The sequence below is a fragment of the Natrix helvetica genome, assembly GCF_964273705.1.
Source record: "Natrix helvetica genome assembly, chromosome: 11".
NCBI classification, from domain to species: Eukaryota; Metazoa; Chordata; class Lepidosauria; order Squamata; family Natricidae; genus Natrix; species Natrix helvetica.
Window position 1 is genome coordinate 17,977,328 of NC_138562.1, and position 13,259 is coordinate 17,990,586.

General features: G+C 53.2%; 3 protein-coding genes across 6 annotated transcripts; all 3 read left to right on the forward strand.

The window, feature by feature from the left end:
* The first annotated feature begins 169 nt into the window (after positions 1-169).
* On the forward strand, positions 170-3,393 carry PRPS1 (phosphoribosyl pyrophosphate synthetase 1). 2 transcript variants are annotated; one of them, XM_081964262.1, is made up of 7 exons: positions 182-502; positions 622-805; positions 884-982; positions 1,168-1,292; positions 2,557-2,730; positions 3,001-3,160; positions 3,244-3,393. In XM_081964262.1, the coding sequence occupies exons 1-7, from the start codon at positions 381-383 to the stop codon at positions 3,334-3,336; spliced, it is 957 nt and encodes a 318-aa protein (XP_081820388.1). In that variant the 5' UTR covers positions 182-380; the 3' UTR covers positions 3,337-3,393. The 2 variants fall into 2 exon arrangements, with proteins under 2 accessions (XP_081820387.1, XP_081820388.1); XM_081964261.1 differs by having other exon boundaries at positions 170-502; positions 622-982.
* Positions 3,394-6,057: 2,664 nt separating this feature from the next.
* On the forward strand, positions 6,058-10,013 carry SLC25A53 (solute carrier family 25 member 53). Of its 2 annotated transcripts, none has more exons than XM_081964276.1 (2): positions 6,058-6,559; positions 8,030-10,013. In XM_081964276.1, the coding sequence occupies exon 2, from the start codon at positions 8,087-8,089 to the stop codon at positions 8,936-8,938; it is 852 nt and encodes a 283-aa protein (XP_081820402.1). In that variant the 5' UTR covers positions 6,058-6,559; positions 8,030-8,086; the 3' UTR covers positions 8,939-10,013. The 2 variants fall into 2 exon arrangements, with proteins under 2 accessions (XP_081820402.1, XP_081820401.1); XM_081964275.1 differs by having other exon boundaries at positions 6,059-6,559; positions 7,628-10,013.
* A 1,208-nt stretch (positions 10,014-11,221) lies between these two features.
* On the forward strand, positions 11,222-12,912 carry LOC309397888 (thymosin beta-15A homolog). Of its 2 annotated transcripts, none has more exons than XM_081964305.1 (3): positions 11,222-11,377; positions 11,724-11,882; positions 12,497-12,912. In XM_081964305.1, the coding sequence occupies exons 2-3, from the start codon at positions 11,783-11,785 to the stop codon at positions 12,532-12,534; spliced, it is 138 nt and encodes a 45-aa protein (XP_081820431.1). In that variant the 5' UTR covers positions 11,222-11,377; positions 11,724-11,782; the 3' UTR covers positions 12,535-12,912. The 2 variants fall into 2 exon arrangements, with proteins under 2 accessions (XP_081820431.1, XP_081820432.1); XM_081964306.1 differs by having other exon boundaries at positions 11,242-11,377; positions 11,745-11,882.
* Positions 12,913-13,259: the final 347 nt, after the last annotated feature.

Genomic DNA, 13,259 nt, shown 5'->3' on the forward strand with positions numbered 1-13,259 from the left:
AATTTCCTTTCCGCAGCCCCGCCCCCTCCCGTGCGCGCGCGCGCGTTGCCAGGCGAGGAGCGGTGAGGTGACAAAGGGGGCGTGGCGCCAAGATGGCGGGCTAGCGCGCGCGGCTCTTCCGTCGGCGCCTGCGCGTTCGGGGGGGGGCGCCCGTGCGTCGCACCATCCCTCTTAGCGGAGCCGGCGGCCGGAAGGCGGAGGCCGTGCGGCGCTGCGTGCGGCTACTGCTGCTGGATCCCAAGAGCGGCGGTCGGGAGCGCCGCAGGGAGGCGGCGGAGCTGCTGCCGGTGCCGCAGGGAGGCGGCGGGCCCGCGGAGCGCGCCTCGCCCTCCTCCTCCTCCTCCGCCGCCTCGCACTGCCCGCCGCCGCTGCTGGCCAGGATGCCGAACATCAAGATCTTCAGCGGCAGCTCGCACCAGGACCTCTCGCAGAAGATCGCCGACCGGCTGGGCCTCGAGCTGGGCAAGGTCGTCACCAAGAAGTTCTCCAACCAGGAGACCTGGTGCGCGTGAGCAGCGGCGCATGCGCCGGGGGCAGGCGGGCGGAGGAGGGAGCGGAGGGAGGGAGGGGAAGGGGCGGAGCCCGGCGCCCCGCCCTCACGCCCCGCCCCGCCCCCCGCAGCGTGGAGATCGGCGAGAGCGTCCGAGGCGAGGATGTCTACATCGTGCAAAGCGGCTGCGGGGAGATCAACGACAACCTGATGGAACTGCTCATCATGATCAACGCCTGCAAGATCGCCTCGGCCAGCCGCGTCACGGCCGTAATCCCCTGCTTCCCCTACGCGCGCCAGGACAAGAAGGACAAGGTGCCCCGCGCCCCGCCGCGCCCTCCTCCCGCCGGCCCCCGCCCGGCCCGCCCTGACCCGCCGCTGCCTCTCTTGCAGAGCCGCGCCCCCATCTCCGCCAAGCTGGTGGCCAACATGCTCTCTGTGGCCGGCGCCGACCACATCATCACCATGGACCTGCACGCCTCCCAGATCCAGGTTTGGGGCCGTGGGAGGGAGGGGACCCACGCTGCAGGGGGACCTCCCTGGGGGCTCTTGGGCTGCCCCGAGAGGTTGGGGGCTGAAAGGATGGGGAAGGGGCTGCTCCTCCTCTCCTGCTTCCTGGGAAACAGCCCCAAAGCCTTGCCGGAAGGGGGCTAAGCAGCCGCTTCCTTTCCCCTAAGGGCTTCTTCGACATCCCCGTGGACAACCTGTACGCTGAGCCGGCCGTCCTAAAGTGGATCAAGGAGAACATTGTCGAGTGGAAGAACTGCACAATTGTGTCTCCCGACGCTGGGGGAGCCAAGAGGTGAGACCCTCCCCCCCCCAGGAGCGACTGGGGGCGAGGCCTGTTTTGCTGAACGTGTTCCGTCTCAAATCAGGGCCGTGGTGAGGCCTTAATTAGTGACCTCCTTGAAAAGATGTGGCCAAAGTTCATCTTCCAAATTCAGAACGCAGCTTGCATTGTTGGCTTTCCGTGTGATGTTTCTCCTGGCGCCTTGGCTTTGTGTAGTGCTAGGGATCAAAGAGAACCCCGGTCAGCAGAGGGCGTCTGTGTGTGACCCCCCAGGTTCCCATCTGACGGTTGGCCTTTGAAAAGGCAGTTGCAGGGGGCCGCTTGCATTCATAAAACGCTTTGGCTGGGAAGCCCTTTTGAGAAGTGGATTTTCTTTTGGCTCTGCTGCTTCTTGGAATCTCGGAATTGGAGCAAGCGGGCTCTTCGGATCATGTCACGATCGTCTAGGCATTCCTAAATAATAAAAGAGGGCTCTGTTGTGAGGATTGCAGGACAGCCATTTGTGCCGTATTTGCATGTTGGTTACGTGGGCCTGTGCTGCTGGCAGAGTTCACAGTAGCTTCGCTCAGCCTGGTGTTTTTGGATGGATTTGAGGTGGCAGTGCTATTAAGAATACAGGAGTTGCTGCCAGGTAACTGGCAGGCATAAGAAAATACAACACAATACAATAGCAGAGTTGGGAGGGACCTTGGAGGTCTTCTCCTGCGGGGAGAGGGGGCGGTCTATAAATTTAATAATAATAAACCTAACCTAGTCCAACCCCCTGCCTAGGCAGGAAACTCTATACCGTTTCAGACAAATGGCTATCCAACATCTTCTTAAAGACTTCCAGTGTTGAGGCATTCACAACTTCTGGCGGCAACTTCTGTTCCACTGATTAACTGTTCTCACTTTCAGGAAATTTCTTAGTTCTAAGTTGCTTCTCTCCTTGATTAGTTTCCACCCATTGCTTCTTGTCCTGCCCTCAGGTGCTTTGGAGAATAGCTTGACTCCCTCTTCTTTGGGGCAGCCCCTGAGATATTGGAAGACTGCTATCATGTCTCCCATGGTCCTTCTTTTCATTAAATTAGACATACCCAGTTCCTGCAACCGTTCCTCATATGTTTTAGCTTCCAGTCCCCTCATCCTCTTTGTTGCTCTTCTCTGCACTCTTTCTAGTGTCTCCACATCTTTTCTCCATCGTGGCGACCAAAACTGAATGCAGTATTCCAAGTGTGGCCTTACCAAGGCATCATTACCCTTTCTGGAAATTGACAGTATGGACCTCTCTCCACAGAGTGACCTCCATTGCTGATCGGCTGAATGTGGACTTTGCCCTTATTCATAAAGAGAGGAAGAAGGCCAGTGAAGTAGACCGCATGGTGCTGGTGGGGGATGTGAAGGACCGGGTGGCCATCCTGGTGGATGACATGGCAGACACCTGTGGCACCATCTGCCATGCAGCAGACAAGTGAGTATCCTGCCAGAGTGTAGGCAGCCATCTGGGGGTCAAGAGGGTGAGTGGCTTCTTCTGTCCTGGCTGATTCCTCCTCCTCGTACCTGGCCGCCTGCTTTTTTGAATGCAGTTTTGTGTGCTGAAAGCAATCAGATGCTTATGGACAGGGGAGGCTAAGCCAAAGGCCCGTTGTTTGACTAATGGCGGGTTTCGAATGCTTTCTTTCTTTAAAGATGAGCAGCCGGGCTCAGCCAGTAAACGCTGCCTGTTTTGTCTTCCACATAGGCTGCTCTCAGCTGGTGCTACCAAAGTTTTTGCCATCCTGACTCATGGGATCTTTTCTGGGCCAGCCATTTCCCGAATCAACCACGCCTGCTTTGAGGCAGTTGTAGTCACAAACACAATCCCCCAGGAGGAGAAGATGAAACACTGCCCTAAAATCCAGGTGCGGCTGCAGAAGAAAAGGAGACTCTGGGCAACTTGCAGGCTCCAGAGAACTTGACTTGTTCCTCTTCCTCTTCCTTGCAGGTGATCGACATCTCCATGATCCTGGCCGAAGCCATCAGGCGGACTCACAATGGGGAATCTGTCTCTTATCTCTTCAGTCATGTCCCTTTATAACTGTAGACGCTGCTGCTTGGGTGGCTTTTTGAAAAACCAAAATTTCTTTTAAGTTCAGTAGATGTTGCTCGTTTGATTGCCACGCTCTTCCTTTCTACTTCTCAGTGTTTGGAGGGGTGGGGGTGGGGGGAGATCATGAGTCACATTCTCAGCCTGCCCATTGACCGGGGTGGGGCTGTGTGCTTTTATGCAAATTAGGCTCCTTGTGAAGTTATTGACCTCATAACGTGGAGAATAGAACCGGCGGATTCGGGGCATCCACCCTGTGTCCTTGGTAGGGTGTGGTGGCTGCGGAAGGTCAGGATTACATTTTGGTTAGATCTAGAGTGGTCGCTTGGCGCAAGGGTATGCAGAGAAAGGTCTTTCTGTGCCAAAAACAAAATGCCCACATTTGGGGTTTGCCTTGACTGGAACTGGCCTGCCTATTCTTGCCTACCCCTTTTATGTCTGTTTCCAAATGAGCTGGTTGGAGAGTGTGTGTGTGTGTGTGTGTGTGTGTGTGTGTGTGTGTCCACCACTTCCTTTTAAAGTCTTCCCAGGCAGCTTGTGCTCCTGGGCTGTTCTGTGCCCTGTTGCTTTCAGCTGCGTCTCTTGGCGCCTCCTTTATACCTGAGGGCAGGAGAGATTGTTTCAGAGCAGTGGTGCGTGCCTCCCTTTGAGAGGCAAAAGCAGCAGACCAAATTCCCCATCCCAAAGGTTTTCAGAGCATTTGAGGAGAAGAGAAAAATAGCTCCCAGAAAAGAAGAGGTTCTGACACCCTGGGCCTCTGATCCCATGGCACTTCAGCTGGGTTCTGAGCAGCAGCTCCCTTGATTGTATGCCAGTTGTTCTGGTGTGGGTGCGTCTACCTACCTACATACATACCTACATACATACAAACATATCTATCTATTTATTTATTTTGCTTCTTATTTGGGCCCTTCCTGCTGCCTCTGCTTTGCTTCAGCTGAATCCCTAGGATACCACTGTGATGTTTGTGTTAACTTCAGAGCGGGAGGAATTAAACTCTTCCTTAAAAATCAAGAGCTTTCTGGATGCTGTTCCCACACGCACCATATTCCGGCAAGATTCTTTGGGGCGCTGCACTCCCCCCCCCCTCCCCAGCGAAAACAAAAAAGGAGAGTGGGGAGAAATAGGTCTCAGTATGGGTGAGTGTACTCCTAGGTCGTCCTTGGGACTATAGGGGTAACTATAGGGGTATCTCTGTTGGAGCCGAACATGTGCTGCCTCCTTTCGTGCAATGCAAACTATTTTTCAAATCAGCAGCCATTATATAGCGAAAACCACCTCCAAATTCAATCCCTGGAGATATTTTTTTAGGGTGCCGGGGGGAGGGGGGAGGCTGGCAACTGGCCACAGCTCCTGTGGTTTGCCCGCATATCCTTTTGGTGAGGCACATATGAGGCAACCAGCCATGTATCCCTTCAAGTCAGCAACTGTGCCACACCAAGGACATATATGTGGTATAGGATCTCCTGCTTGAGTAGGGGGTTGGACTAGATGACTTCCAAGGTCCCTTCCACCTCTATTCTGATCCATTGACTGCTGGTGCCCGAGGAAGGCTGCTTGTGTAAGGGCACCTCTCCTAGGGGGTAGGGCATGCTGCTCCTCTCTGTCTTATGGGCTTCTCCCGGGAGGGGCAAGTAGCCACAGGGACAATGGCTGACATGGCTAGAGAAGCTTGCTAGGCAAAGGACAGGGCTGGTCACAGGTCTTTCTTGTGCATAGAGTGCCCCCATCCTTCACGCAGTCTGGAAAGCACATAATCCAGGAAGGCAAACTAACATCCCATGGATGTGGGGCAGTAAGACTGGAGTTTGCAGAAGACCATTACTTCGCTTAATTGGTTCGTGACTCTCCGAGGCTCCTTGCCAAGTTTTGCAGATCTTGGTCTGGCAGTTCTCCAAGCCACCTAAGGTCGGTGACTGTAAATCCTCCCTCGAAAGACTTTGCTGGATGTGAATGAGCAGAATTCACTATACATTAATAAAAGGGGTTTTTGTTGGGACAAGGAGTTTGCTTCATGCTCTCGGGAAGCCTCGGTCAGATGCTCCATTCCTGTCAGGGCTGCTGCGTCCACTACTGAGTCTTCTTCCATGACGCTAAGAAAGTGCCTGCCAAGTTTCCAATACGAACCCAGGCAAGCAACCACTGTAGAGACGATCCCATCTCCCTGCAAAACTTCCTTGAGTACATCATCACAGAATGAATGCAAAAGCAGCTCTGGGTAATTTAGTACAATTAAAAGTGTAGAATCTTCCCTCCTGCTGGTCTCAGAAATCCATCACAGCAGGTGTCCAAAATGTCTGTCTGCCTAAAGCAGAGTTTATTTGGCTTTTATACAGTTTCAACAAGCAAAACAAGAGCATAGGTAGCAACAGCATCTTATTGGCACATTCTCCTTGTCAATCTCTTAAGACCATCCCAACCAGGGTAGAGGCTTCACATAACACAATAGTTCCTGGTACTACCTGGCTACTAATTAGGTAAGGTCATAGATGTTGAGATAACCGGTTACTGAGATCATGGCAGTTTGCTACACCGCCCCCCACCCTGTAGGTTTCAGAAATCAATCACGCAGTTTGTGTCCAAAATATCTGTCTGCCTCTCGCAGAGTTTATTTGGCTTTTATAAAGTTTTTACAAGCAAAGCACAGAGCAATAACACATTAGCAATAGCACATTACTTTTGGTTCACTCCCCCACTTCTTCCCTAGTGAATCAAGAATGCTATTCAGGCCAAGGTTTACTCCTGCCTATGCTCTGGTGAGATAGCGGGCTAAAAGATAACAGACTGTGCATCACTTTTCCCTTATTCCCGCATCTGGTTCTGCTAATTAGGTGAGCTTGTAGGTTTCCAAGATAACCAGCTACTGAGATCATGGTAATTTCTACGCATGCCTTTACATAGCTTTACCTCTCATTTCCCCCCCTCCACACACACACCCATTAGTGCAGGTCACATTGTGCAATTAGATGCCATCCAATTTCTCCCTCCTTCTTCCTCCCCCCCCCCTCCCAATCATTTGGCAAACTGAAGCAGTCAGAATGAAAGTAGCCTGAATACACTTTGAAGCGTGACAGTACCCTGAGAAGCAGCTGCGGAAGCCCCACCACCACCGGAAGCCCCGGGGGTGGAGCTCTCATCAGAGAGAGGATGCTGTGGCTGCTTTCAGGTCCGCATCTCTGTGCAAAGGAAGGAGCAGAGACAGGTGCGGAAGAAGGTAAGGTCCTTGGGCTGCTGCAGGGAGGGGAGGCAGCATCCCCTGGGGCATTTTCTGAAGGAAGTGGGTTAAAATTTGCCTGGGGTCTGGAGTGGGGTCTTGGCACACTCCAGTCTAAGCGTTTCTGGAGAGCGTGGGACTGGCGGTATGGGAGCCCTGGGCCAGGGATGGGGGAGAAACCGTTCAAGGAAGGGTGGAGTTGAGAAATGGACCAGATCAGACTAGCAACTGCAGAGGACTTCCCCCCCTCGCCCCCCCCCCCCCCCCAGCATCCTAATGGGAGACTCGGGAGGCCTTTGGGCAGGGACTCTGCTTCAGCCCTCCTCCTTCTGCTGCTGGGAAGAGTTCTGAAAGCAGCTCAATTTGAATAATTTATTACAGCAACAAAGGCGTAGTTATTCTTAGGGATTCCCTGTGCTCCACCCTCTGGAACTGCAGTCCTGTGACTGATGATGGAGGGGAGGCAGGTGCCAATCCTTTGGAAGACTCCCCCACCCCCAGAGGGTAGGACAAAAGGCTGGGCTTATATTGACTTCCATCGGTTGCCGGACAGCCCTTCTGGGGAGCAGCGGTTCCCCAGGGGGTGGATTTCCACAACTGCTTTACTAAATCAGGTTGATTTGAGGTGGTCCCTAAGGAACACCCGAGGCCAAACCTATGGAGAAAAAAAAAACCAATAATTTTAGCCACAAATGGATGAGAAGGAACCAAATTCTAGCATCTACCGAATCCAAACCCATTTCCAAATGTAATGGAGCATTCTTCGTGTATTTTGAGACTGCAAGAACTGTTCTAATAAACTTAGTTTGAGGAATTTCAAAAACAGTGGAATGATTAAGAGTAGATTTGAGTATTGGGGTTTCAGAAAACCCCACGGGCTGCAGGGACAGAATCGGCAACCTTTAGTGAGGAATATCTCATGCTGTGCGACGCCAGCATAAAGCAGCAAAGATTAGGAAGTGTGGAGCAGCGCTTGGGATCCTGTTCATTTGACCTTTATTATTTTTTATGATAGCGCTGAGCCAACACTAAAACTTTGATTTTCTGATTATCCTTTGAACCCCAAAGGCCCACCTGCTTCTCATTCCTGCTTCTGAAGTGGACATACTGGTTTTTGCTTAAGGAAGGGCCACAACAATCACTCCTGCTTGAATAGGAGATTGGTGAGCAGGGATTTAAAACCAATTGGATTTCTATCGTAAAGCAGACAACTTTGGAACAGCTTCAGAAATCTGGCTCCAGGAGAAACTTCTAATTATTGGAGCGTAAAGAGACTTTAAGTGGAAGCAGCCTTTGGGGAATAGGTTGCCTCAGCAGAGGTTGTCAAAATGGGGTGTCTGTGTAGGGGGCCTCTCAGAAGTCAAGCTTCAGGCCTAAGGGCACAGATTCCTTTTTATTTAAAGATTACATTTTAACTAAAATTAAAATCTTTCCTCCACTTGGCACCGCCATGGCAACTCCCCTGTCCAGAACCCAAGGCTGTGACCTGTGCACTGTTCCCACGGAGAAGTCCGACACACCGCATCGATGGAGGAGGAGACCGAGAAGGGTCAAAGGGCTTGGCAGAGTTATTTTGTGGGCGCTGCCTCCAGCAGTCTCTCCACCCTGGCAACCTTCCCTATTTACAAGACCATCTTCCGCCAGCAGCTGCACGTCTTCTCCATCCCTGAAGCGGTGCGCCAGCTGTACCACGAAGGCTTCCGTCACATCTATCGCGGTGTCTCTCCGCCACTCATGAGCAGGACCCTGCAAGGAACGTTAATGTTTGGCACCTACAACAGCTGCTACGGCTTCCTCTCGGCTCAGCCCTTGGGGTCCTGGTCCCGGAGAGCTGTAGCTGGGGTGTTTTCTGGCTTCTTAGAAGCCTTGGTCCTCTGTCCCTTCGAGAGGGTGCAGAACGTGCTCCAGGATGGGAGGAAGGTCCAGAGATTCCCCACCACACGTCACATCCTGGCCACCTTCCGTTCCTACCCTCTCAGGGAGAGCTTCAGCCTGGGCTTCTACCGAGGTCTCGGGCTCATCTTGATCCGCAACAGCCTGGGGACCTCCCTTTATTTTGTCTTGGAAGAGCCCCTCCGTAGCAGCCTCTCCGCACAGAGCTTGCCTCTTGGGATCCAAGCCTTTCTGTCGGGCAGTCTTAGTGGCACTCTGGTCTCCCTGCTGCTCTACCCTCTTGGCATCCTCATTGTCAATGTGCAGTCCCAAGTGGGAAGGCAGGAAATCCTCAGCCTCTCAGCCACGGTGGCTAAGATCTGGCAGGCCCGGGGAAGACAACCCCAGCTGCTGTACAGGGGCGGGTCACTCCTCATTCTCCGCTCAAGCGTTACCTGGGGACTCACAACGGCCATCTACCAGTACCTGTCCAAGGTCACCAGCTAAGGACTGGCCAAGGACTGGGGGAATTGAACAGTATCAGGCTGGGGGTGTGGGGGAGAAGTGCAGAGCGAACTCAGAATTGGGGAATTTGGTTCACTTGGAGACTTCGTAGAAATCTGAAGATTGCGAACACATCTGGACTGATTTCACCGGCGCTCCAGAAAGCTCTGCTTTGCTCTCCACTGGATCCCAGTGGGCTAGCAGGAAGCATCTTTTACTTTCCTGCAGGGGCTGGGTCGGGGGGGGGGGGAGAGAAATGATGATTTCTGCTCTTACATGCATGTTGCAAGCTGGACATTCACAGCAGAATTAAACCCCGATAAATATACTGGGGTGCATTATTTGTAATCCTAATGCCAATTTGTGAATGAAGCTCGGGCTGAAATTATTGGAACCACGTAATCAATTATATCAGCCAACTTGTCTTGGAGCCTCTGGAGAAAGGCTTTGCTTTTAGTTAATAATTAATACTATTTTTTATAAACTCTCTTCAGCTGAGCTGAATTTTAGTGGCCTACATTAATTTTGATACTTGATCAGTGTAGCTGTTATGAGTTAATAAATTGGTTATCCCTGGCCTGTTTGGTACACCCAGTTTCCAGTAACCATTATGTCGATTGGGAGTCCACAAGCAGGATAATTTGGGCATGTATATTTCATCACCTGTGCCTTTATAAAGTTTCCAAATTGTTGTCTTTTTTATACATGCACACAAGTGTGCACTTAACTTTTATCGGCATAGAAAACAACTACACGTCTTCCCACAATTCACTAACTAATGGTTTGCAACCTGCAAGGAAGGATAGGGCTGTCTTAACTCAGGGGCCTGATGGGTTTGGGTGATGGAACATAGGGGCCCCATACTAATCTCTGTATGTTAACCGTTCAATGCACCTTGGCTTGTATCATATGCATGCAGCAACTGTATGGCTTACTATGATTGTGTTTTTCAAGCATCATGTATTGTTCAAATATTTGTCGTGTTGATTAGTGGTTGCTGCACAACATGCTTTTAATGTTTCAACACCGATTTTGTTGGACGTGCCAGTCAAATAAATATATGTTTCATTTCATCGACCATTCACATTTTCATTCCTGCAAGTAGTTGTCTTACACTGCCTTTCCCGGAGCCCCTAATGCTGTTATGGCGACCCTGCGTAATTACGGTATATTGTTATGTATGTTTTGGTTTTTATTGTTTGTGTTTTTCTCTCTGTTTTTAAAGGTAAAAATGTTTTATTAAAAGCAATTTAAAAAATAAAAAATAAATAAAAGACGGCCCTGGGATAATAGAATAGAGAATACATGTGCACTGTCTTGTCCCAATATCTGATTACTGTATTTAGATTAGCTTTAAAGATATAAAACCTAAATTCAAATATCCATGACGAAGGCGCTACGCTTATTTAAGACCAAAGCAACTCAGAAGAAGGCAGCCGAGCACGGGCCAGGCTCTCAGGTTCGGTTCCGCCGCTAGGCGGTGCGCAGAGCCGCATCTCCGGCGCGGGAAACGGAGCTCGCCGGGCCGCCCACCTGCCAGGAGGCGGCGCTTAGCAGGGCGGCGGCGTGAAGGTTGCTGCTGCTGCCGCCCCTTCCCGTTTCTTGCGGGCCGGAAGCTGCGGCGGCCTCTGAGCCCCTTGGGGTGGTGGGAGTTGGGCCCCTCGGGGACTCCAAAGCGGGTCCTGGCTCGGCCCAAGTGCCGAGAGGTTCCTCCCAAACGCCGCCTTTCCCCATTCATCCCCCTTGCAACCTTCCGCAACCGTCACGTCTTCCTACACGCAGAGGTGTCCAAACTTGGGAACTTTTTAAGAATTATGGACTTCAACTCCCAGAATTCCCCAGCATGGCTGGCTGGGGAATTCTGGGAGTTGAAGTCCACAAGCCTTAAAGTTCCCACGCTTGGACACCCGTGTCCTACAGCCTATGCAACCACCCCCCCGCGAGCCTCGCTCTCCGCCCGACGGTCAGATCTGCGAAACCAACCGCTCTCCCGCCGAGGCTCCGGGGGAGACCCCCTCTCCGCCAAAGCCCATCGGCGGCCGCCAAAGGCCCCTGAATGACAGCTCCCATCATCCGCAGCCAGCAGTCGCTGGGTTCTTGGCAGGGCGCCGGGCTGGGCAGCCGTGAGGCTCGGGGGTGGGGTGGGAAGGGCGCGGTACCCCCCCGCCGTGCCCTGCTCGGCACCCGGAGGAGGCTTGGAGAAAAGGCTGCGCGCAGCCCTTGGGGCAACGCAGGCAAAGCTCCCCTGACCGTCGGGCCAAGGAAGCGGCCGGGCCGGGCGGGCATCCCGAGGGGCGAGTGGGCTTGCCAGGGCGCGGCGCCTCCCCGTGCGGGAAAAAGAAACTACACTTCCCGAGGTGCCCCGCGGTCCGGCCGCCAGATATAAAGGGCTGCCCCGACACGCTGGCTCAGAGCGCGCGGAAGACGGAGGCGGCTGTGCAGGTGAGCAGCGGCAGCCGCGGGTCGGGTGGGGCGGGGTCCCGCGGGGCGGCCTCCACCGCACCGGCAGAGAGGCGCTTTCTCCCTTGCTGGGCGCGGCGGGCTTGCAGGGACTGTCGTGGGGAGGGGGCTGCGGCGTTAAGGCGAGCGGCGCTTCCCGCAAGAGGGTGGTGACTCGGAAGCGGGGCTGGCGGGCCAAGGCAAGAGGGGCGTGCCGGAGCCTGGCTTGGGGTTGAAGGGACAGCGGGCTTGCTTCTCCCCCCCCCCCCATCCTCCCGGGATCTGCCCCTCCGGTCTTGGGGCTGCGGCTACACCACCCCCCCTTTACTCCTCCGGGCCGCCCCGCCAGGACCCACGTGGCTTTTTGCAGTTCTGAAAAGTCTCGGCTTCGCTTCCCGTCTGGTCAAGATGTGCGACAAACCGGATCTGTCGGAGGTGGAGAAGTTCGATAAGAAGAAGCTGAAAAAAACGAACACGGAAGAGAAGAACACGCTGCCGTCCAAGGAGAGTAAGTAGGTGGGGCGGGGCCCTCCGGCAGCTGCAACGGTGGCCAAGACTCTGGAGGGAGGAGCGAGGCTTGGGGAGCCCAACCTTTGACCAGCAAGCTTCAGGCAGGGCTTTCTCAGCCTATGATAGTTGAGCCCTGCCCAACAGCGGGAACCGGGAATTGGCCGGCCAGTCTGGAAATCCAGGGCCGTTGGAGGGGGGAGGGCTTTCCCTGCTTCTTCCGGGTCCCCCTGCTGAGATGGGATTCTTTCCCTGGAGTTGCAGCCCTGGCAAAGTCTCGGGGTGGCTGAGTTGGTGACTGTAGGGGGCGGGGACAGCATTTCACAAGAGTTTGAAATCCTGGGAGGAGGAGCTGCCTCCCAAGTAAGGTTGGGTCTCCCCTGGGTTCCTGAGCTTGAGGGCCTCACTTGCAGAACTTGGGCCAGGATGGGGGTCCCGATGGGAGGCAGTAAAACCCAGGTGCAGTTGGTTACCCAGATGATCTTCCCAATAGGTTTAGGCTACCCAGAAAGTGCGCTCTCTTTCCCCCTCAACCCCAGCTAGGGACCAAGGGTGGGTGTCTGGAAGGCAGGCTCAGTGACTATTAATGCTCAAGGGGCTTTTTTCTCTCCCCAGCCATTGAACAGGAAAAAGAGACTGCCAAGTCCTCATAGACCAGCGGCATGAAGCTCTGATGATCTTTCTCACTTGTTTATCTAAAACAATGTATATATAAACTTGTGTATCAAGAAATGCTGAAGCAGCCCATCTGCGGCTGCTACCTCTTTGGGTCTTTCCCCCCCCCTCCCCACTTTTCAGGGATTGGCCATGCTCTCTGCTTCCATCACAGAAGAAAAAATAATGCACAGGAAAATTTCTGGGGCTTGCCCCAGTGTGTTTCTCATCGTTTGCCTTCCTTGTCCGATGAGGTGATTTCATCAGTTAAATCCTAATTAGTAAAATTGGTCCGTGATTGTTTTTTTGCAACTTTACTTTGATTTCCAAGAAATGGAAAGAAAAATCTATTAAAATTTTAAACATGAATTACCTCATGACTGTCTCTTGTGATTCCTCCCCAGAGCGCCCGCCTTTCTCTCCCCCCTCCCCTGTTTTGAAGGCATCTTGCTGGGGGCTTTGGCTCAGGCCTGTGCTGTGAGTTGAGAGAGGCAATGGTACTTTTGAAGGGGGGGGCGGGGACTGGTGTTCTGTCTGCTGGGGGTGGGGTGGAAGAGGGGGACCAGCATCTCTGCCTCTTCCTTTGGGGAAGCCAAAGGTCCACCTGAGGGATCAGGTCGAGACAATCCCACTACAATTCTGGGAAAACTCCATGTAGCCACTGATCCAGGCTCAGGGCTTTTGAGAAGGGAAATTGAGTCTAAGCCAATCCTGAATAGGGAAC